The sequence below is a fragment of the Clavelina lepadiformis genome, chromosome 2 (genome assembly GCF_947623445.1).
Source record: "Clavelina lepadiformis chromosome 2, kaClaLepa1.1, whole genome shotgun sequence".
Lineage (NCBI taxonomy): Eukaryota > Metazoa > Chordata > Ascidiacea > Aplousobranchia > Clavelinidae > Clavelina > Clavelina lepadiformis.
The window spans coordinates 519,736-541,920 of NC_135241.1; the positions used below are offsets into that span (position 1 = coordinate 519,736).

Here is a 22,185-nt window from a genome sequence, read left to right on the forward strand (position 1 = left end):
GGATATCGATGACCCCCTGTGAAGTCATCATGGACCCCCAGGGGTCCTTGAACCCCAGTCTGGGAAACCCTGGCACATGTACATATGTAGCATGTATACAAAACATATATAATAGAATATAGCTATGAATATACAACAAAAGAAACAAATTACTCTTGAGATCGCCGAGTTAAGTTTTAGTTTCAAAAGTTAATAAACTCTGATTTTATCAATAAAACAAATTATCAAAACTATTTCCTAATCGGAAATTATTCTCACTGTTGATAACCGGAGAATTCAGGGTCAAAGGTGAAAAATAATTCAGTTAAAATTGAAAAAGTTCAATCTGACAGAGAAATATTGATACAGCATTGCTGTCGTAAAAACTACAAAATAATAATTATAAAAAGTGCTTGAAATATGAATGTTGATGAGCACAAACTTTTAACAGCTTTAAAGAGAAACTGAAATCACCAAAAAGAAAAACACATTGAATAAATCGCTCAAAATTTTAAAATATTCCATAGGAATTTTTTGCGTAAACGCACAGAAGCAATTAAATGCACAGTAGCACACACGATTAAAATCATAAAATACAATTTTTCAAGGAAAAATCAATTTACAGCAGAAAAAATCGTAAAATGTAAGCAGATTACCTAAGTTAAAAAATGATGCAAATAAACAAGGATATAAGTTGTTCAAGCTTTGTCCCGTTATTGAAAGGTAAATACTACACTACTACAGAAAGATAAATTACAGAGATTAAATTGAAAGCACAATATTTAATGAACAAACGACGTGGAATAAAATTTGATAAAATTCCAGTTTTATTTAAATATCCTGGGCTCATATTTCGATTGAAGAAAATCATGCCACAATTTTTAGTTCTTATTTCCTGTAAGATAAAACTCAAGGAAGGCGTCATGCTTCGATATGGATATGATGAAGTTTTATGCCGGGCACCATTTACAGACGAATCCGAATCCTTGAATTGACGTGGCACCGAAATATTAGTTGTGTAATGTTCAAAATGGTCGAGCTTTCTGCAGATTTTTGTAGAGTTCATTGATCATATCAGTGACCGAATCCTGGAAAGATTCATCTTCATGGAGCGGATGATAAACTTTGAGTGAGGCGGGAGGAGAAAAGTTCAGATCTTCTTCAGGTATGACGACACATAAAGATCTCACTTTGCATTTGTTCCAGCATTTCTGTGATTCCTGGAAAGCGATGCTTTGATAGTGAACCATGTCGGCATCATTTATAGAATTTGTACAGGGGCGGGCTGGCTTCTCGTATCAACTACGTCACTGGAGGTAGACCCTGCGATGAAAACCGATGAAATTTATGTCACATAGAATCGCTTTTCTTCAAACACAGCAGCATTACATGGTGTGGAGATATGGCATCCCACTTCACCTGAGATCTTCCGCACAACATGGGAGAGATGAGATCGATGTAGAGCTGAGATGATCGCTGATGTGCTTGCCACGTCGTAACCAACCTCCTCCGCCCATCTAAGATCAAGGTTCTAGATTAAACTTCACACAATCTGCTTTGAAATACATTTAATCAAACCACAAAATCATTATCAACAAAAAAACATAAAAAAACAAAAAACGTAGATCATTTTATTCGACCTGCAATGTCGGAAAGTTGAGTAACCATCATATTTATTTCCTTGCGGTTTTGAATTGTACGCTGATACAACTATGTATCTAGTCTGATCTTAGCCTTAGTGTTTCACATTTTAATGTATTTTTTATCAATCGCACCTTTTCATTAGAACCAGTCGATATTTCTCTTGGGTTTTCGTTCACAGAAATTTTCCTGCATTTACCTGACATTCCTGGACCAATGTCAGGGTTGAGTCTTTGTTTTGTGCTCTTTGAAAAATCTGGTGAGTTACTTGTTGACGGAGGACTTTTAATGAGCAACTTGCAATGCAACTTATGCAAAACATCCATGTTTATCTTATTTTCATAAATAGGATTATATATTGCCAAGTCTTCAGGAATGGCAATTTCAGGGTTTTCAAGATATTCTGTAGGTACACACACCACAAATTGTGTGGAATTATCTGTGATGAACTTATGATGCACTTGGTCTTTAAAATACTTCAAATAGCCGTCTGCTTCCTTTGAATTTTTAGTGGCAATCCATAAAATAATGTCACAACTCTTGAGAAATTCTAAACGTGTCTCTGAACGAGTTCTTGAAATGGACGAAAATTCATCAAAAGTTTTGACACTAAAACACTTTTCTAGAATTCTTTTCCATCTTGATTGAATAAGTTTGTCGTCGTCGTGACCAATGATTCCACAATCCCACTGCAAAGACCATGAAACTTCTCCAGTTATATGAAATAGTGCTAGCTGGCCGAACACTTTCAAATTAAGCTAAGCTAAGATGAAAATAAACACAATAAACACAAGCCGTCAGTCAGAAAATTTCAACAGATTGTGGAATTCATGGGTTTTTGTTAACTAAAGTTCAACAGCAACAAAATTAATCAAAAATGTAACACGTTTCAAAAACCTTCTGCCCGTCAGCTTGAACACTTTGCACAGGGGAGGGCTGGCTTCTTGTGTCAACTACGTCACTGGAGGTAGACCCTGCAATGAAAACCGGTGAAGTTTATGTCACATGGAATTGATTTTCTCGCAGCATTACATGATGTGGAGATAATGGCATCCTACTTCACCTGAGATCTTCCGCACAACATGGGAGAGATGAGATCGATGCAGAGCTGAGATGATCGCTGATGTGCTTGCCACGTCGTAACCAACCTCCTCCGCCCATCTAAGATCAAGGTTCTACATTAAACTTCACACAATCTGCTTTGAAATACATTTAATCAAACCACAAAATCATTTTCAACAAAAAAACATAAAAAAACAAAAGATAAAGATATTTTTATCTTTTAGATCTTAGATTTTAGATCTTTATTTTTTCAGAAGATAAAGATAAAACAAACTATCTTTAGTCTGCTTACAATTCTAGAATGTCCATTCTTTGTTTCAGGTCGTTGTCGGGATTTTTCTGAATAATTTTGTTCTCTTTGTCTTGGACTTTAATCTCCAACAAGAATCGAGTCCAGTCTTGTCGAGAGATGTCGCACTTTACCAATTTCGAAATGAAATCTTTTCTTTCATCTAAATACTGCTTGATCGCGTTCTTTTGCTCATCACCTGCAATAAAAACGTCAACCATTGTTTCACATCTACTACGTCATAATCGTTAATCAATCAGACAAAACACCATTATCAACAAACTTCCAACCAACACAGAAGCAACATTGAGACTGACTTCTATAATGTTTCCACCACATCTGCAGGATGCTGATGAGTTTTGCTTCTTCCAGGATCTCACAGATTTTCCCTGGTGTGACATATTCACCTCCAGTGATGCAATATCTCTCGACCATCGCCAGGATCTGCATTAAATGAAGCTGTTCAGATGCTTGCAAGAAAGACATCAAACAAGGGACAACAATTCTTATTTCAACTTATTTTCTGGGGATCAGTGGCATGACAATTGTGAATAAATCTTGTGATTGAACCAGCATCGTCGATACCTGTTTCGAACGATGGCTACGATGATCAGAGAAGATATTTTCCACATCAGCTCGATTCAGTTTGAAGTGCAACGATGCAAACACATCCCACGTCACAGAGATGCAATGTTCCAGTGACCCTGCCAAGAATATTTGATCCTGGGAATTGATTCGACTTTCCCATCGATTCAACAACCGTTGAGGACGATCGAACAACTCAGCATTCATGGCCAGCAAATTAAGGACCTACGAATCTGAATTAATGTAATGAATAATTTTGTTAAAATTAAAAATTTGGTCAGGCAGGAACTAGTAATTGAGTGGTTTTATCATGAAAACTGCAAAATAATAATTCGGAAAAAACCTAAAATAAATTAACATCTAATAAACATGAACTTTCAAGTGAAACTGAAATCGTAGAAGTTTAAAACACACACAAAAATACTTGAATAAGATCATTCAAAAGTTTCAAGACAGATTTTGTCTAAATGAACACAACAAAAGATTAAAACATACAAACTTATCAATTTTTTTTGTACGTTATTGTAAGTGAAATTGTCAAACTATACAAAAAGATTTTGCAAAATCAGAGTTTCCCAAATGTTTTGGGCCACGGAACCCTATTTGTAAATCTTTTTTATCTTGGATCCCAACCTTACGTCACAGCGATTTTTCTGTCTAACCAGCGAGAAAGATTAGTACAAACGCAAAAATAAACCACACTAAATCATGTTTAGTAAAAACACTGACAACATCAATGCGATGGACGAGGTTGCTTTGTACAGCACAATTTATCAATTCTCGGAGCAATTTGTGACAAGCAAACTCGTAAGTTAGACTCTATAGCAAGGTTGGATCGGTGTTTTGTCTTCGTATAGTGAGTGTCTTCGTTTATATTGGTAAGAGCTGGAAATGCTGTCTCACACATGTAGGCAAAAGTCATAAAATTTTAATTGTTTTTGTGAGAGCAATGGATATCGATGACCCCCTGTTTGGACTGGACGCCCAGGGGTCCGTGAACCTCAGTTTGGGAAACCCCGGCACATGTACATATGTAGCATGTATACAAAACATATATAATAGAATATATCTACAAATATATAACAACAAAAACAAATTACTCTTGAGATCGCCAAGTAAAGTTTTAGTTTCAAAAGTCAATAAACTCTGATTCTGTCAATAAAACAAATTATCAAAACTATAACCAAACCGGGAATTATTCTCACTGTTGATAACCGGAACGGAGAACTCAGGGTCGAAGGAGAAAAAGAATTCAGTTAAAATTGAAAAAAATTCAATCTGACAGAGAAATATTGATACAGCGTTGCCGTCATAAAAACTACAAAATAATAATTATAAAAAATGCTTAAAATATGAATGTTGATGAGCACAAACTTTCAACAGCTTTGAAGAGAAACGGAAATCAACAAAAAGAAAAACATATTGAATAAATCGCTAAAAATTTTAAAATATTTCATACGAATGTTTTTACGTAAATGCACAGAAGCACACACGATTAAAATCATTAAACACAGGCACAATTTTTCATGGAAAATCAACTTAAAGCAGTAAAAATCGTAAAATGTGAGCAGATTACCTAAGTTAAAAAATAATGCAAATAAACAAGGATATAACTTGATTAAGCTTTGTCCCGTTATTGAAAGGTAAAATACTGCACTACTACAGAAAGATAAATTACAGAGATTAAATTGAAAGCACAATATTTAATAAACAAACGACGTGGAATAAAATTTGATAAAATTCCAGTTTTATTTAAATATCCTGGGCTCATATTTCGATTGAAGAAAATCATGCCACAATTTTTAGTTCTTATTTCCTGTAAGATAAAACTCAAGGAAGGCGTCATGCTTCGATATGGATATGATGAAGTTTTATGCCGGGCACCATTTACAGACGAATCCGAATCCTTGAATTGACGTGGCACCGAAATATTAGTTGTGTAATGTTCAAAATGGTCGAGCTTTCTGCAGATTTTTGTAGAGTTCGTTGATCATATCAGTGACCGAATCCTGGAAAGATTCATCTTCATGGAGCGGATGATAAACTTTGAGTGAGGCGGGAGGAGAAAAGTTCAGATCTTCTTCAGGTATGACGACACATAAAGATCTCACTTTGCATTTGTTCCAGCATTTCTGTGATTCCTGGAAAGCGATGCTTTGATAGTGAACCATGTCGGCGTCATTTATAGAATTGCTCGTTGCCACCCAGAATATGAACATGCACTCCTCCACAAACCACAAACTCTTCTCCGGGTCTGTTTTAGAAAGTTTCTGGATCTCGTGGTAAGTCAAGACTGAGTATCCTAGACTTTGAATCTTCCTCTTCAATCTTAAATAAATACATAAATAAGTTGATGATGAGCAAAAAAACAAATGAAACACAAAACCTGAACAATTTTCGTACTCGCTCCTTATTTCTACTCAACCCTTCATCGACCGCATTTCGAAGAGTTCCTCCGTCACAATATTCCATCTGGAAGGAAAAATATAATTTCCAACAACTTTGTGAGAGAAAGCTATGCATCAAAACACATTAATTCTTTGATTTATCACTTTTACTTTATTCTGCGACAATTATTAAGTTTTATTAAAAGAGACAAGAATCAACGAAAGTTAACACATAATTCTCAAACAAAATGGAACAGCAAAAATCTCGCAATAACTATGGAAAAAAATAACAAAAACCTGAATATAGAGCGCGTTAGTTGCGCGTTCAAGAGAGTTTTTCTCTGAAGATTCTGACTCATCTTCTCTATCGTCCCATGAAGATTGCTCAGATTCAGCTGACTGGTTTTTTTGAAAGAAAATTCCATCATCCGATGAAGCACTGCAAGGTTGAACAAGTTAGCGGTTGTGATCTCGAGAGTGCAGTTGCCATGCATTCTGCTTTTGGCGAAAACACACCACACATCAGTAATTTTTTGTAAACTTACTTGTAAATTAAATGATTCAGCCTGGGGTTAATAATCTTCCACTGTGCATCTATTTTTCACAACTCACCTTCCAAACTTTGCCGTAACTCCCTTTTCCAAGCGACTTCATCTCATGAAAAATATCAAGTGAATTTGTGCTTCCAACGTCCATGATTCCCCCAAGATGAAAACCAACAATGGAAGATTGTGATTTCACAATATTATACTCTTAAGATTGCTTGTAACAGGCTTTGGCATTTCACAAAAAAAGCATCTTTTTGAACAGGAGAAAACAAAGAGTCTTATAAAACATTAGTTCACATTTCAAAATTCTAATTTGCACCCCTGTAAAATTCACAATAAAATAATTTTCAATTAAGTGGTTCATAGCGAAACCAAACAAGAATGTTGGTTGATTTGGAGCACTAAGTTTTAAATAATAACACAAATTAATAAATCACATACAAGTGCTTTCACTTCTTATTTACAAACAGTAAATAAAAATGCATTATTAAACGAATGCAATTTAACATGTACAATAATTATAACAAGTACAGTGGATAAAAATGCACATTGAGGATTAATCCAGATAAAAAAGATACAAAGTGGCATATCAATTGAACATGATGGAAGTAAAATTGGTATTATCACAAGTTCTTTTAAGTGTACAGTGCATGACATATTTGCACAAAAATAATTAAGCCTAATACAGAAACTTGAAGCATGTGGGTAAGCATTAAATGATCATTGCATACAATATGAAAATGCAGACAAAAAACATAAAAAACCTTGTATGTACAATAAAAAATGCAGCTTATGTAGGTCCATCAGAGTGCAAAGCATTCACAAAATTATGTATTTTACATGTTTAATCTTCGACTTTTTGCCGAAAAACCTCATTGGCATTGAGATTGTATTTGAAACTTTGTTCATCGAATATGTTATTGTTGAAAGGTTGTCGCTGAAAAGAAGCAGTACAGAGAGCACAATGTTTTTGTGTTTTTAAACTTAACTGTAACTAGTATTCAATTTGGAAAATTTTCAACCTATCAAAATAGTACGATCAAGCACGGGAACTGTGAAATGGATAAAAAAGTCCACATCAGTAGACATCATTTAGACAAGCTTTTGATTTCTTCTGCGGAAACAAATGAAAAAAAACAAAATCAAAATATAACCCTGATTAAATTGATCCAGATTAAACAAAAGAAAATGTGCTCAGAACAAGAAAACTCTGAGTCACTCAACTTGTAAAACCATTTCCGATGCCATAAATAGAATTTGAAAAGAATAAAAACTTTTAGTAGTTCAAATTTTAAATATAGTTAGACACAAATCTCTAATGCAGGGCTACTCAACTGGCGGACCGCGGTCCGAATGCGGACCTTTTCAGTGTTGAATGCGGACCTTATCTGTCTCAGTATTTAAGCAAATGAAATCGTTCATCATTAGTTTTGTTATTCCTGCTTATTCAATCAATCAGCGAATGTGTAAGTGGTAACTCAAACTAGTCTTCTAGCGGTTTTTGTTAATAGGTCGTTTGTCAATCGGGGCAGCCGGCGTTTTGCGCAATCTTTTGTTGATAATGATAAAACGATGTTTATACAAGTTTAATAAAAAACCACTAAGGAGATTTAGCCTTCGACAGCGCTGTGTTCGACAACAGTGTTTAAATCTGTTTGTTCTGGGTAAAGCCCATCATCAGCAAGGCGCTAATTGCAACCCATAAAGAAACTTTATGAAGTCACAATGATATTTCTGACTTCATAAAGGACACCAGTTTTTTAACAAAACCAAATCCATTATCGATGATTTGCAAGAACAAAAAAACAGCAGACAATAGCACAATTTTAAACAAATCAAACAAGCCTTGTTGATGTTACAATCCACAGCTGCAAGTCAGCGTTTTCAACATGAACTTCGCATCTGTATGACCAATGAAAACCTTCGCCACTGCCTTCGACTCGTTCTCGCTACTTCAGAACCAAGATTTAAAGAACTAGCGAGAAATAAGAAATGCCAATTCTCCCACTACCTGTGACGATCAGAACAATAAATAAATTTTTCTTATTGCTTTTGCCAATATCGCTTTATCGGATTTTGTATATACCGTATTTTATGTGTTGTGTTAAAAAGGTCCAGACATTTTAAAATTAAATTACTACCCATCCAGAGAATTATATTATTTTATATACCGTATTTTAATACATTTGTAGGACTGCAATTATTTCATGAGAGTTATAACGGACCTAAGCAAATTTTGAACTTTTTTAACTGGACCTTTGCTAAAAATAGTTGAGTAGCCCTGCTCTAATGGAAAGCTACAACTAATGCAGTTGAACAGAGAATCTGTTTTCAAACCACTGCAGGTACAAACAATTTTTTCAGTAAAATGTTGTCAGTTTAGTGAAAGTCCATTACTCCACAAACATGTGGCAAAGTTGACAAATTTATTAGCACAATGTGTTTTAATTTTAGACATCGATATGGGTGTTTTTGACATGACTTTGTGCCTTACAACTGCAACTGCAAGCAAAATTTGAACACTCTCTCTTGTCCAAACTCCACTTGCTATAGAGCTGCAACAGCACCTGCATCTAATATCATTATCACTATATTCATAAACAAGTTGCCATTTAAAAAAAATTCAACACATTCAGAGAAATCATAGCATACAAATTACCAATGTCTTTAAGCAGTTCCTTAAAAACTTTTTTAAAGACAGCATTTTTGAAGTCGTGGTACTTGAGGGGGTGTGTGATGAAGTCTGCAGACAATTAAATCAATATTATCTTTGTTTTTATTGTAAAAATGAAATACGAAAAATGCTCTGCTAAACCTGTACCTGCATTAACTTCTTGGAAAAAGAAGACAGAAACTCACCTAACCAGCCTTTAGGTTTGTAGTTTGAATTCTTGATGGGTATGATTGGTATGTTGGTTTTGTCAGCATATTTTACTTCCTTTTTACAATAATTGCTTCCATGATACCCAGGGGACAGGAACACCAAAACAACGAAAGAATTTTCCACAGCTTCTGGCATCTTATCCAGCATATCTCCGCGCATTTCCTCCTGATCAATCCAAGTTCTGTATCCAGCTTTCAACAATTCTTTGTTGATCTGCAAAAATTAGGAGTTAACAGATTAACTACAAAAAAACTGAAGAGTATGGATAACAGCAAAACCTCATTAAGTTCAAGTTAAAAACATTAATAAAATCAATCCAAGTTTTTCAAAATTGGAGGCAAATAACGACGAAAATTGGACTGGGGGTTGACAGAGGCATTTTGGCAATTGAGATTGTGCAATTTTTTGAAAGGTCATTGTGAGAAAGGTCTAGTGAAAAGCTTAAAATCGGTACTACACATGGTGTTAATGGCATTAAATGTAGCGCTATTATTGTACATCTGTTACACAATAGTACCCTCTGTCTTAACTAACAATTTACCATAAAACACAACTCCTGTTTCCTTTTATCACTGCATCAATCTCTATAACCTTTCTAGACACGGATCCTTCAATTTCTAGCTTACAACTAGTCATGGATAAAGCGTATCATCACTGTGTTTTTGTTATGTACACATCACTGTTATGCTGTTGAGGTTTTCAACTAATTTTGATATACTAAATTTTGACGCTAGTTATGCGGTCAGTACCATAAGACACTTCAAGGTAATCTATATTTCTAGTTGAAGAGCTCTGAATTATCAAGAGCAGTTTTCGTGCCTTTTAACAAAGAAAAAGCTGCTTTGACACTGTGAATGGATACAAATGTAGAGACTCAAGTTAACTACATCACCATCACCTCACCGTGCAGAGTTATGGCTCCCAGTAAGCGGTGTAAATCTGTTCTCATTACCACTTGTCCACTGACACAGAACTTGTTTCAATTGCTGGTCATATTTCGTTTCCTGAATGTAGTTATTGGCACAACGTAATAATTTTTTAGTAAAGATAAATTCTGCAGACTTGCCCTTGTCCTTTCTTGCCTATACTTATGCACAGTGGAGTTTTTTACTTTGAAGCTTTTTACTTACCTGGAAGGAACTACTGTCAAGGATGAGAATTCCTTCCGCCCTAATATCTGACACATAGTTGGAACCCTAAGCTACTGCTTATGGTCAGAGCAAACACGATAGTAATGACAGCAAAGGGTAATGACGTTACATTCCAGAAAACTATTGAGCAGGGGCATCTAACCTATTTGAGTGAAGGGTCACACCTGTCCGAAAGGTTACTTTGCAAGCCAAGCTTTTGTACGACTATTGCAGCACACCCACATCATTGCACATTGCATTCAATGGCATTTTTCACTGGTAGTCGTGGCCATGACTTCGGATATACAACAAAAATTTTGAGCGCATAGCCATGTGTGTTTTTAACTGACAAAGTAATTATGTGACATCCTTAATGGCTGTGGAGTGGAGATGGTTCTCACTTGCTGTTGGCTGGTTGCAGCCAAAGAGATGCGGCCAACTCACACCTCAAAGGCCATTATGAGCTATGCATTTATGAAGTGGTCTTTGATAATAACTTGTTGTCAGTTAGCAATAATAATAGTTGTAGCAAAGGGAGAATCTACATACTAGAATTAATGATTGAACATTAATTTTTGACTAGGAAAAGCCACCCAACAAGGTGTGGCCAATAAAACTCTGTAATTTTGGGTTTCATGTAAACCAATCAACCAGACCTATTTTTGGTCATGCATCTGCAAAAAAGTGAAAACTTACAACCGTGGTTGTTTCGTGTGAAAGAGCCCTAAGTTGAAGTAAACTTTAACTCTGTTGTATGACCAAACTGCTTCTGTTTGATTTGTAGAGCGGGTTTAAAAGTTTAAAAAAAACAAAGCTTCTGTAATTCTGCAATTGTTCAAATCAATGGCTAATAAATTGTGATGATTCATGATGCAACAAAGGACATTTTACAATCATCCCTATTTTGACTATGACTGACGGACACGATTCTGACTTCTGACATTTTCTCTCCATTTTTATTTCAGTAAAGAAGTTTAGGTTAACTCGAAAAGATTCTTTTGGGAATGAGTCACTTTATAACTGCTGGTCATAGGTTAGACACCCCTGCTCTAGAGGTTAGAACCGAATTTATCAAATCAAAGTCGTAGTTTGAAGTAATACCCAAAACAAACATTGAAGTTTTTTTAAGAAATTGTTTGCAAAATTTTGGTAACATTAAAGAGTTATTCAAAGATGCCCATCAATATATAGTAGTTAATTATAAAAAGCAAACTGAATTCTGTAGTTTGCAGTTCCTGTTTGAACCAGGTTGATTAGATATACTGTATACATAATACATCACACTCTTAATAGTTTATTAAACCATTAAACCAACCTTTTTGGCCAGATTAAAGGAGTCTTTGTGATTGTAGCTAATCATGATGTGTCTATTGTCTTCTCGTCTATCTTCTACGTGTGATTTGACCTGCAATGTCGGAAAGTTGAGTAACCATCATATTTATTTCCTTGCGGTTTTGAATTGTACGCTGATACAACTATGTATCTAGTCTGATCTTAGCCTTAGTGTTTCACATTTTAATGTATTTTTTATCAATCGCACCTTTTCATTAGAACCAGTCGATATTTCTCTTGGGTTTTCGTTCACAGAAATTTTCCTGCATTTACCTGACATTCCTGGACCAATGTCAGGGTTGAGTCTTTGTTTTGTGCTCTTTGAAAAATCTGGTGAGTTACTTGTTGACGGAGGACTTTTAATGAGCAACTTGCAATGCAACTTATGCAAAACATCCATGTTTATCTTATTTTCATAAATAGGATTATATATTGCCAAGTCTTCAGGAATGGCAATTTCAGGGTTTTCAAGATATTCTGTAGGTACACACACCACAAATTGTGTGGAATTATCTGTGATGAACTTATGATGCACTTGGTCTTTAAAATACTTCAAATAGCCGTCTGCTTCCTTTGAATTTTTAGTGGCAATCCATAAAATAATGTCACAACTCTTGAGAAATTCTAAACGTGTCTCTGAACGAGTTCTTGAAATGGACGAAAATTCATCAAAAGTTTTGACACTAAAACACTTTTCTAGAATTCTTTTCCATCTTGATTGAATAAGTTTGTCGTCGTCGTGACCAATGATTCCACAATCCCACTGCAAAGACCATGAAACTTCTCCAGTTATATGAAATAGTGCTAGCTGGCCGAACACTTTCAAATTAAGCTAAGCTAAGATGAAAATAAACACAATAAACACAAGCCGTCATTAAGAAATTTTCAAAAGATGGAGGAATTCATGAGGTTTTTTGTTGAATAAAGTTTAACAGCAACAAAATTAATCAAAAACGTAACACGTTTCAAAAACCTTCTGCCCGTCAGCTTGAACACTTTGCACAGGGGAGGGCTGGCTTCTCGTGTCAACTACGTCACTGGAGGTAGACTCTGCAATGAAAACCGGTGAAGTTTACGTCACATGGAATCGCTTTTCTCGCAGCATTACATGGTGTGGAGATAATGGCATCCCACTTCACCTGAGATCTTCCGCACAACATGGGAGAGATGAGATCGATGCAGAGCTGAGATGATCGCTGATGTGCTTGCCTTGTCATAACCAACCTCCTCCGCCCATCTAAGATCAAGGTTCTACATTAAACTTCACACAATCTGCTTTGAAATACATTTAATCAAACCACAAAATCATTATCAACAAAAAAACATAAAAAAACAAAAGATAAAGATATTTTATCTTTTAGATCTTAGATTTTAGATCTTTATTTTTTCAGAAGATCAAGATAAAACAAACTATCTTTAGTCTGCTTACAATTCTAGAATGTCCATTCTTTGTTTCAGGTCGTTGTCGGGATTTTTCTGAATAATTTTGTTATCTTTGTCTTGGACTTTAATCTCCACCAAGAATCGATTCCAGTCTTGTCGAGAGATGTCGCACTTCACCAATTTCGAAATGAAATCTTTTCTTTTATCTAAATACTGCTTGATCGCGTTCTTCTGCTCATCACCTGCAATAAAAACGTCGACCATTGTTTCACATCTATTACGTCATAATCGTTAATCAAACAGACACAACATCATCATCAACAAACTTCCAACCAACACAGGAGCAACATTGAGACTGACTTCTATAATGCTGCCACCACGCCTGCAGGATGCTGATGAGTTTTGCTTCTTCCAAGATCTCCGAGATTTTCCCTGGTGTGACATATTCACCTCCAGTGATGCAATATCTCTCGACCATCGCCAGGATCTGCATTAAATGAAGCTGTTCAGATGCTTGCAAGAAAGACATCAAACAAGGGACAACAATTCTTATTTCAACTTATTTTCTGGGGATCAGTGGCATGACAATTGTGAATAAATCTTGTGATTGAACCAGCATCGTCGATACCTGTGTCAAACGATGGCTGCGATGATCAGAGAAGATATTTTCCACATCAGCTCGATTCAGTTTGAAGTGCAACGATGCAAACACATCCCACGTCACAGAGATGGAATGTTCCAGTGACCTTGCCAAGAATATTTGATCCTGGGAATTGATTCGACTTTCCCATCGATTCAACAACTGTTGAGGACGATTGAACAACTCAGCATTCATGGCCAGCAAATTAAGGACCTACGAATCTGAATTAATGTGATGAATAATTTCGTTAAAATTAAAAATTTGGTCAGGCAGGAACTAGTACTTGAGTGGTTTTATCATGAAAACTGCAAAACAATAATTCGGAAAAAAGCTAAAATAAATTAACATCTAATAAACATGAACTTTCAAGTGAAACTGAAATCGTAAAAGTTTAAAACACACACAAAAAAACTTGAATAAAATCATTAAAAAACTTCAAGACAGATTTTGTACAAATGAACACAATAAAAGATTAAAATATACAAACTGATCAATTTTTTTGTACGTCATTGCATGTAAAATTGTCAAACTATACAAAAAGATTTTACAAAATCAGAGTTTCCCAAACTTTTTGGGCCACGGACCCTATTTGTAAATATTTTTTTCTTGGAAATCTTATTTCGCATTATTTTTCTGCCTAATCAATGAGGAAGGAAAATACAAACCCCAAAAAATATCAAACAAAATCATGTTTGTCAACAACACTGACAACATCAATGCGATGGATGAGAGAGTGCTTTGTGCTGCACAATTATCAATTCTCGGAGCAATTTGTGACAAGCTAAATCGTAAGTCAGACCCTATGGCAAGTTTGGACCGTTATTTTGTCTTTATATTGGTAAGAGTTGGAAATGCTGTCTCACACTGCAGGCAGCAGCAAAAGGTAATAAAATTATAATTGTTTTTGTGAGAGCAATGGATATTGCTGACCCCCTGCGCCGTCATCATGGACCCCCAGGGGTCCTTGAACCCCAGTCTGGGAAACCCTGGCATATAAACGTATGTAACATGTATACAAAACATCGTTAATAGAATATATCTATGAATATAACAAAAAAAATTACTCTTGAGATCGCCAAGTGAAGTTTTAGTTTCAAAACTCAATAAACTCTGATTTTGTCAATAAAAAAAATTATCAAAACTATGACCAAACCGGGAATTATTCTCACTGCTGATAAACGAACTGGAGAACTCAGGGTCGAAGGTGAAAAATAATTCAGCTAAAATTGAAAAAAATTCAATCTGACAGAGAAATATTGATACAGCATTGCTGTCGTAAAAACTACAAAATAATAATTATAAAAAGTGCTTGAAATATGAATGTTGATGAGCACAAACTTTTAACAGCTTTAAAGAGAAACTGAAATCACCAAAAAGAAAAACATATTGAATAAATCGCTAAAAATTTTAAAATTTTCCATAGGAATTTTTTGCGTAAACGCACAGAAGCAATTAAATGCACAGTAGCACACACGATTAAAATCATAAAATACAATTTTTCACAATTTACAGCAGAAAAAATCGTAAAATGTAAGCAGATTACCTAAGTTAAAAAATGATGCAAATAAACAAGGATATAACTTGATTAAGCTTTGTCCCGTTATTGAAAAGTAAAATACTAAACTACTACAGAAAGATAAATTACAGAGATTAAATTGAAAGCACAATACTTAATAAACAAAAGAAGTGGAATAAAATTTGATAAAATTCCAGTTTTATTAAAATATCGAGGGCTCATATTTCGATTGAAGAAAATCATGCCACAATTTTTAGTTCATATTTCCTGTAAGATAAAACTCAAGGAAGGCGCCATGCCTCGATATGAATATGATGAAGTTTTATGCCGGGCACCATTTACAGACGAATCCGAATCCTTGAATTGACGTGGCACCAAAATATTAGTCGTGTTCAAAATGGTCGAGATTTCTGCAGTTTTTTGTAGAGTTCGTTGATCATATCCGTGACCGAATCCTGGAAAGATTCATCTTCACGAAGCGGATGATAAACTTTGAGTGAAGTCGGAGGAGAAAAATTCGGATCTTCTTCCGGTATGACGACACATAGAGATCTCACTTTGCACTTGTTCCAGCATTTCTGTGATTCCTCGAAAGAGACGTTTAGAAAATGGACCATGTCGGCGTCATTTATAGAATTGCTCGTTGCCACCCAGAATGTGAACATGCACTCCTCCACGAACCACAAACTCTTCTCCAGGTCTGTTTTAGAAGGTTTCTGGATCTCGTGGTAAGTCAAGACTGAGTATCCTAGATTTTGAATCTTCATCTTCAATCTTCCTGAAATTTTCTCATCTTTTGGATGAGAGAAGATCCCAACATGGAACTAGAAACAACAAGAATTGCTCCAATAAGCAAAAAATTGTCCCGACTCACACAAATTCATCAAACTTGAAGAAATGTTAAAGCACATCGCTACAACCATACAATGGGTTGATTGTTTGTTGAAGCAGATTCAAGTTTGACTGACAGGTTGGCCACTGATTCTTGCTCGGTGATGGACATGCAAGTTACTGAAGGTTTTGTGTCGGTCAAATGATCAGTTTCATCATTAAAACCCTTGCATTGAAGCGTTCTCTGAAAAAAATTCATCAAGTTGGTTAAACGCATCTTGGCTAAAGTTCTGTCAAACTTATTGAGCAGAAAAAAAGCAAAATGGTGAATCAAAACTAATTAATTAATAGCAGAGAAAACGATAAAGTATTATAACTATTTCTTGTGATAACCACAAGGAGGCAGCACCTGACGTAAGTCTTCAACTGTCGGCCTCTGGGTGGGGTCATGGTTGAGACAAGACTTGATCAAGTCGTGTTCAAATAAAGACGGATCAAAATTGGGAGGAAAACAAATCGCGGTCTAAAAATAGAATCCGTCCAATCGATAAAACGATAACTAATTATTTTCTAAAATCTGTTGTTCATAAAGTTACTCACTTGCCGTAAATTCTCGAGAACACGAGCTCTCTCATTCTCAGTGGTGACTTCACCGTCTCTCTGCCAGCACATCTCGAATTTTATGATCCCGAGACTGTAGATGTCAAGCTTCATGTTTCTCGATGATTTCCGTCTGCGAGCAGATACTTTTGAAAATAACTGAAAGTAGATTTATCAACATCAAAATTACATTCAAAATGACAAGCAAACACTTTGCAATCTAAGAACCTGGAACTTTCCGGGGCCAAATATAACTCCGTTCCAAAAACGCTGCATTTTTCTTCTCCACTGTGCACCATCTGCACAGAATAGTGTTACAGCATTTCAATAATAACACACTATGCATGTACTGTAAGCATCAAGTGGAAAAAGTCTTAATATCAGATCATTCAACAAGACACAGTGTAACACCACTCCAATAACCAATATCACAGTGGCAACATCTGTAGTAAGCTCTGACATAACATGCTACGTTGGCAGCTTGTGACCCACAAACCAGTCTAAGCACCTGCTCTTGGTGGTACGTGGCCATGCCCAGGTCACCAATCTTGATCACGCCTTCGTGGAGGAAAATGTTCTTTGGATTGAGATCTCTATGGACAATTCCCTTGCCATGGAGATAAGCCAAACCAATCACCAGTTCACTGTGAAAAGATGAAGATTATTTAATCCATAAAAGCGAAGATCTTCTATTTCCTGTCTCGTGCCTCCACATATCACATACCACACTTATTCTGGCAAAAATCAAATTTACTGCAGGTCATAAAAAGTACACAGAACTGATACAGAATGACAATCTAGGCTGCTGTACACTGAATGTGGTGCTTCTGTAAAAGGTGAAACCTACACGCACATACGACTTAAACATAAATTTATAAAAGTAAATAAATACATAAATAAGTTGATGATGAGCAACGAAACAAATGAAATACAAAACCTGAACAATTTTCGCACTTGCTCCATATTTCGACTCAACCCTTCATCGATCGCATTTCGAAGAGTTCCTCCATCACAATATTCCATCTGGAAGGAAAAATATAATTTCCAACAACTTTGTGAGAGAAAGCTATGAATCAAAACACATTAATTCTTTGATATATTTCTACTTTATTCTGCGACAATTATTAAGTTTTATTAAAGAGACAAGAATCAACGAAAGTTAATCAATGGAAAACATAATGGAAAAGCAGAAATCTCGCAATAACCATTGAAAAAAACAACAAAAACCTGAATATAGAGCGCGTTGGTTGCACGTTCAAGAGAGTTTTTCTCTGAAGGTTCCGACTCATCTTCACTATCGTCCCATGAAGATTGCTGAGATTCAGCTGACTGGTTTTTTTGAAAGAAAATTCCATCATCCGATGAAGCACTGCAACCTTGAACAAGTTAGTGGATGCGACTGGTCTATGCATGGCCAATTAAGAATGGTGGGGATGATGGTATTTTGGAAAGTCACCAAAACCATATTACCATGGCTAAATGCTACATGTGTAGAATAATGTATCAAATATCGATCAATTACATAAGACAAGAACTAAGTTAGCACTCAGCACCTAAATGGTATGTAATTGATAGATGGCAATTGAAAACATACTTTGATGATGAGATGACTGCGTCTTTATCTGGTTTAGGACCAAGCCACGAGTTGTAATATCTGAAGAACAATCAACAGAGTGGTTTTAAAGCTACGACCCACACAGAGGTTCTATGAATCTCAAGTCTCAACATTCAAAAATGACTTCATCACTTGATCTGTCTTGCATCATAAATTTAGTTTCGTTAACATTTACATGTAGTTCATAGCAGAATGCCAGGGATGAAAGGTGCTAAAGCAATCAACTGTCGAGTTCCACAAAATTGAATTAAACAATTTAAAGAATATTGAGATGAACTCAGTTCTTGAATGACTTGGCACTTTCAACCATCGCTGCCATAGACAATACTTTCAACAAACGATAACACAAAGAGATTAACAAAAAGATTGCGCCATAAAATTATAAAGTACGATTCTGACCTGACCAGATGATCATGAAGGAGCGATGACATCACTTTCGCCTCCAAATGCACGCAGTCCGACAGGGTACATTTTATAGCATAAAATCTCTCGTCAATTCTGTGCTGAGCCTGGAAATAAATTGTGCATTGTACAATCTGAAAAACACACCATAGAGTGGCTACTCATGAAGTCTAAGTTTAAGTTAGCCCAAAGCAATTTAAAAGATCTCCGAAAACCACAGGTTGGAAAGTATGGCACTTTTCGACGAGATCTTGAGGGTGTAGTACAGCCAAAATTGGGGTGACTGGGTGCAAAATGATCTACTAAGTACATTTTGCAGTCTGTAATGAACATTAGCCAAAACACAAAGCCTGTGGACCCCTTTTTTGGAGATATTCAGACTTTGCACCAGGCAAAGTCTTCAAAAATCTCGAGAGCGCAGTTGCCATGCATTCTGCTATTGGCGAAAACACACCAAACATCAGTAATTTTTTGTAAACTTATTTGTAAATTAATTGATTCAACTTGGGGTTAATAATCTTCCACAGTGCATCTATTTTTCACAACTCACCTTCCAAACTTTGCCGTAACTTCCTTTTCCAAGCAACTTCATCTCATGAAAAATATCAAGTGAATTTGTGCTTCCAACATCCATGATTCCCCCAAGATGAAAACCAACAATGGAAGATTGTGACTTCACAATATTATACTCTTAAGATTGCTTGTATCAGGCTTTGGAATTTCACAAGAAAAGCATCTTTTTGAACAGGAGAAAACCAAGAATCTTATAAAACATTAGTTCACATTTCAAGATCCTAATTCGTACCCCTGTAATGTTCACAATAAATTAGTTTTCAATTAAGTGGTTCATAGCGAATTCAGCAAATTTAGCCACAGTAATTGGAAGTGCTACCAATGGAGCAGTAAGTTGTAAATAATAACACAAATTAGTAAGTCACATACAAATGCATAAGAAAAAAACACCAGCACAATATTAAATTAAGTGCTATTAACAAGTTACAAGAAAAAAGCATAAAAAACACACTGAGGTTACTTAAAGTAACAAAAATAGTAAAATTCAGCTGTATATGATGAAAGTAAAATTGGCACTACCACGCATGACATATTTGAAGAAAAATCCACGAAATCGAAGTATTAGGGTTCTAATAACTAAATGATCATTTTATAGAACATGAAAACGTTAAAAACCAAAAAATAAAAAATAACCTATGGTCTCACTGCAACGTATTCATGGAATATTGTAATTTAAATCTTTAGTTTTGGTCTTTCGTCTGGCACTTCACTTGGCATCAAGATTCTACCTGAAACCTTGTTCATCAAATCTTTCATTTTCCTAAAAGCTTCGTTGGTTGAAAGTGGTGCAGAAAGTAGCATGTCGTTGCAATGTTGGTAAACTTGTTGAAGAGACAGTGGAAATTACGTTGTTTAACACAGGGCTTCCCAAACTGGGGGTCGCGACCCCGCAAGGGGTCGCGTAACGAACTTCAGGGGTCGCAGAGCGTATACCAATTTTACACGAAGTACTGCATATACTACTTATCAATGCACTGCACTGCTTATTAATTTAAACGTGAAGGGTCGCGGAAAACTTCGGAAGTTTGAAAGGGGTCGCGAGCAAAAAAGTTTGGGAAGCCCTGGTTTAACAGATGTTCGGTCAAAACTACAACAACCATTCTCAGTGTATTAGAGCAGGGGTATTATCAATGTCAATGTATTATCTCAACCTTTCAACTCACTACTCACTTTTACGGACAATTTTTGCTTTGACGCTTACTAATAGAGATAATGAAATCTTAGTGACAATATGTTTTAGTCAAGATAAAAAATGTTGAGTTGCGCTTGAATTGTTGATTTGTTAAACAATTACTTAGATTTTGTTTAATATTTTTTAACAGTTCAGTTTGTTCACGTATCTTCCATCTAACTAGAACACTGTTGTAGATTACCGTTGGCGGTAGGTAGCTTCCAGACTGCATATTCTGTCGATACTGGGGAATATATTCCCTGCGCAAAACACTTAGATTCCAGCCACACCAGCGCACAACCACGCTGAAATCTCAGCATACTGTATGTGCGCCGTGGTGTTTTACTCCTGTTTAGTTTTTTCTGATGTTACGAAATGAAATGAATGAATGCAAATGAAACTTGAGGAAATACGGCAAAAAAATGAGGCTACAAAGAAATATATCGGAAGTAGACAAAGTCGTATTCGCTTAATTTTGTTCTGAAAGTTATAAGGAAATTGGTCAACCGTATACAATGGCGTTGATATAATAAGCGGTGGACTTCATAGTGAACATCTCAGTATGAAAAAGACCGAAGCTAAACTAAATTAACGTTACCATATTTTCGTGGCCTAAAATCCGGACACTCTTTAGTGCCCACTAGTGGTTTTTAAAATGAGGTATGAACACATTGTCTGTCAATATGACGTCACACTAGCAATGCTTTGCCTATCTATTGTATACCGGAGTGGATTTTTAAACATACAGTAGTGTCGTGAATTCACTAGGCTATTGGGCCATCTCTTATTTGACCTCTGGTGATCTCTAGGCTAGGGTTACTATATTTGATAATACGCAATCCATAACAAATTTACCTCAGTTACATTGACCTACTTTAGAATATTACCTAAGTACATTACCGCCATTGCTTTTTTGTGAAAGAAGGATAAACACGAAACTATACACAAGCAGCAAAGAAACGTTGCACTGCAATACACGAATGCTTTTACAGTAACATTTATGGAAACGAAAATTAACAAAGAATTTTTACAAAATATGCTCCAAAGGTAATTACAAGTAATGAACGTATAAACAATACTCTACTCCCTCATACCAATTGTACTTTTCCGAAGATCTGATTTTTTTCAACAAGGTCTTGTTGGACTTCGATGAAATTATTACCCGTAACGCAACAAACAATTTAAAAGAATTCCGGACATTTGAGCATATTTTAGCATTTCCTCCCGGACGCAGTTTCAACACTAAAATTCCGGACATGTCCGGGGAAATCCGGACGTATGGCAACCCTAAACTAAATCAAGTTTGTCAGTTTACAAAAAAAGTCCGTGAACCATTTCTTTGATATAAGCGTTGGACTTCACAGCTAAGGTGCTTGCCGACGGTCGACGGCTAGAAAAATTTATATCATATTTAGAGGAATAAATTGGTACCGGTAATTCGATCTTTTACCAAAGCGACATGAATCCATACAAATGGTAAAGCATGAAATACAGCTAAATAACGTAAATTGTAAGGAATAAAGTGTTAAACTTATCAAAAAATTGTAAACTGTTGGTATTAAAATAAACTTTATTTACTGCATAATTAACAAATAGGCTACTAGAGCGATTCATGAT

General features: G+C 35.7%; 2 protein-coding genes across 6 annotated transcripts; both read right to left on the reverse strand.

Annotated features, from left to right (window-relative positions):
* Positions 1-1,162: 1,162 nt before the first annotated feature.
* On the reverse strand, positions 1,163-14,058 carry LOC143446384 (uncharacterized). Of its 4 annotated transcripts, none has more exons than XM_076945992.1 (13): positions 13,849-14,058; positions 13,581-13,707; positions 13,267-13,462; positions 12,977-13,074; positions 12,811-12,887; positions 12,046-12,600; positions 11,821-11,910; positions 9,351-9,588; positions 9,151-9,234; positions 6,556-7,605; positions 6,241-6,382; positions 5,960-6,028; positions 3,791-5,884 (listed from the first exon to the last, which is right to left on the reverse strand). In XM_076945992.1, exons 1-10 carry the CDS (start codon positions 14,053-14,055, stop codon positions 7,580-7,582), a joined length of 1,698 nt encoding a protein of 565 aa, XP_076802107.1. In that variant the 5' UTR covers positions 14,056-14,058; the 3' UTR covers positions 3,791-5,884; positions 5,960-6,028; positions 6,241-6,382; positions 6,556-7,579. The 4 variants fall into 4 exon arrangements, with proteins under 4 accessions (XP_076802108.1, XP_076802109.1, XP_076802107.1 ...); XM_076945991.1 differs by having other exon boundaries at positions 6,556-8,502; XM_076945993.1 differs by lacking the exons at positions 9,151-9,234; positions 9,351-9,588; positions 11,821-11,910; ... (4 more) ...; positions 13,581-13,707; positions 13,849-14,058 and adding exons at positions 1,163-1,302; positions 1,399-1,496; positions 1,755-2,309; ... (2 more) ...; positions 2,975-3,170; positions 3,289-3,415 and having other exon boundaries at positions 3,557-5,884; positions 6,556-9,125.
* Positions 14,059-14,080: 22 nt separating this feature from the next.
* LOC143446386 (uncharacterized) lies at positions 14,081-20,833 on the reverse strand. Of its 2 annotated transcripts, none has more exons than XM_076946000.1 (11): positions 19,375-20,833; positions 18,822-18,931; positions 18,402-18,461; positions 18,035-18,183; positions 17,745-17,830; positions 17,316-17,451; positions 17,036-17,106; positions 16,808-16,940; positions 16,617-16,730; positions 16,302-16,451; positions 14,081-16,200 (listed from the first exon to the last, which is right to left on the reverse strand). In XM_076946000.1, the coding sequence occupies exons 2-11, from the start codon at positions 18,835-18,837 to the stop codon at positions 15,769-15,771; spliced, it is 1,347 nt and encodes a 448-aa protein (XP_076802115.1). In that variant the 5' UTR covers positions 18,838-18,931; positions 19,375-20,833; the 3' UTR covers positions 14,081-15,768. The 2 variants fall into 2 exon arrangements, with proteins under 2 accessions (XP_076802115.1, XP_076802113.1); XM_076945998.1 differs by having other exon boundaries at positions 18,035-18,176; positions 19,375-20,828.
* Positions 20,834-22,185: the final 1,352 nt, after the last annotated feature.

Coding starts and splice junctions, on each gene's coding strand:
- LOC143446384 (XM_076945991.1), bottom strand. CDS start 14,055: ATGAATGCTGAGTTGTTCAATCGTCCTCAACAGTTGTTGAATCGATGG. Junction 13,463..13,580: donor GTGGTGGCAGCATTATAGAA/GTCAGTCTCAAT, acceptor TTTTTATTGCAG/GTGATGAGCAGAAGAACGCG. Junction 12,601..12,810: donor TTCAAGCTGACGGGCAGAAG/GTTTTTGAAACG, acceptor TGGTCTTTGCAG/TGGGATTGTGGAATCATTGG.
- LOC143446386 (XM_076945998.1), bottom strand. CDS start 19,458: ATGGATGTTGGAAGCACAAATTCACTTGATATTTTTCATGAGATGAAG. Junction 16,941..17,035: donor TTGGCCCCGGAAAGTTCCAG/GTTCTTAGATTG, acceptor ATCTGCTCGCAG/ACGGAAATCATCGAGAAACA. Junction 16,452..16,616: donor CAGTTGAAGACTTACGTCAG/GTGCTGCCTCCT, acceptor AATTTTTTTCAG/AGAACGCTTCAATGCAAGGG.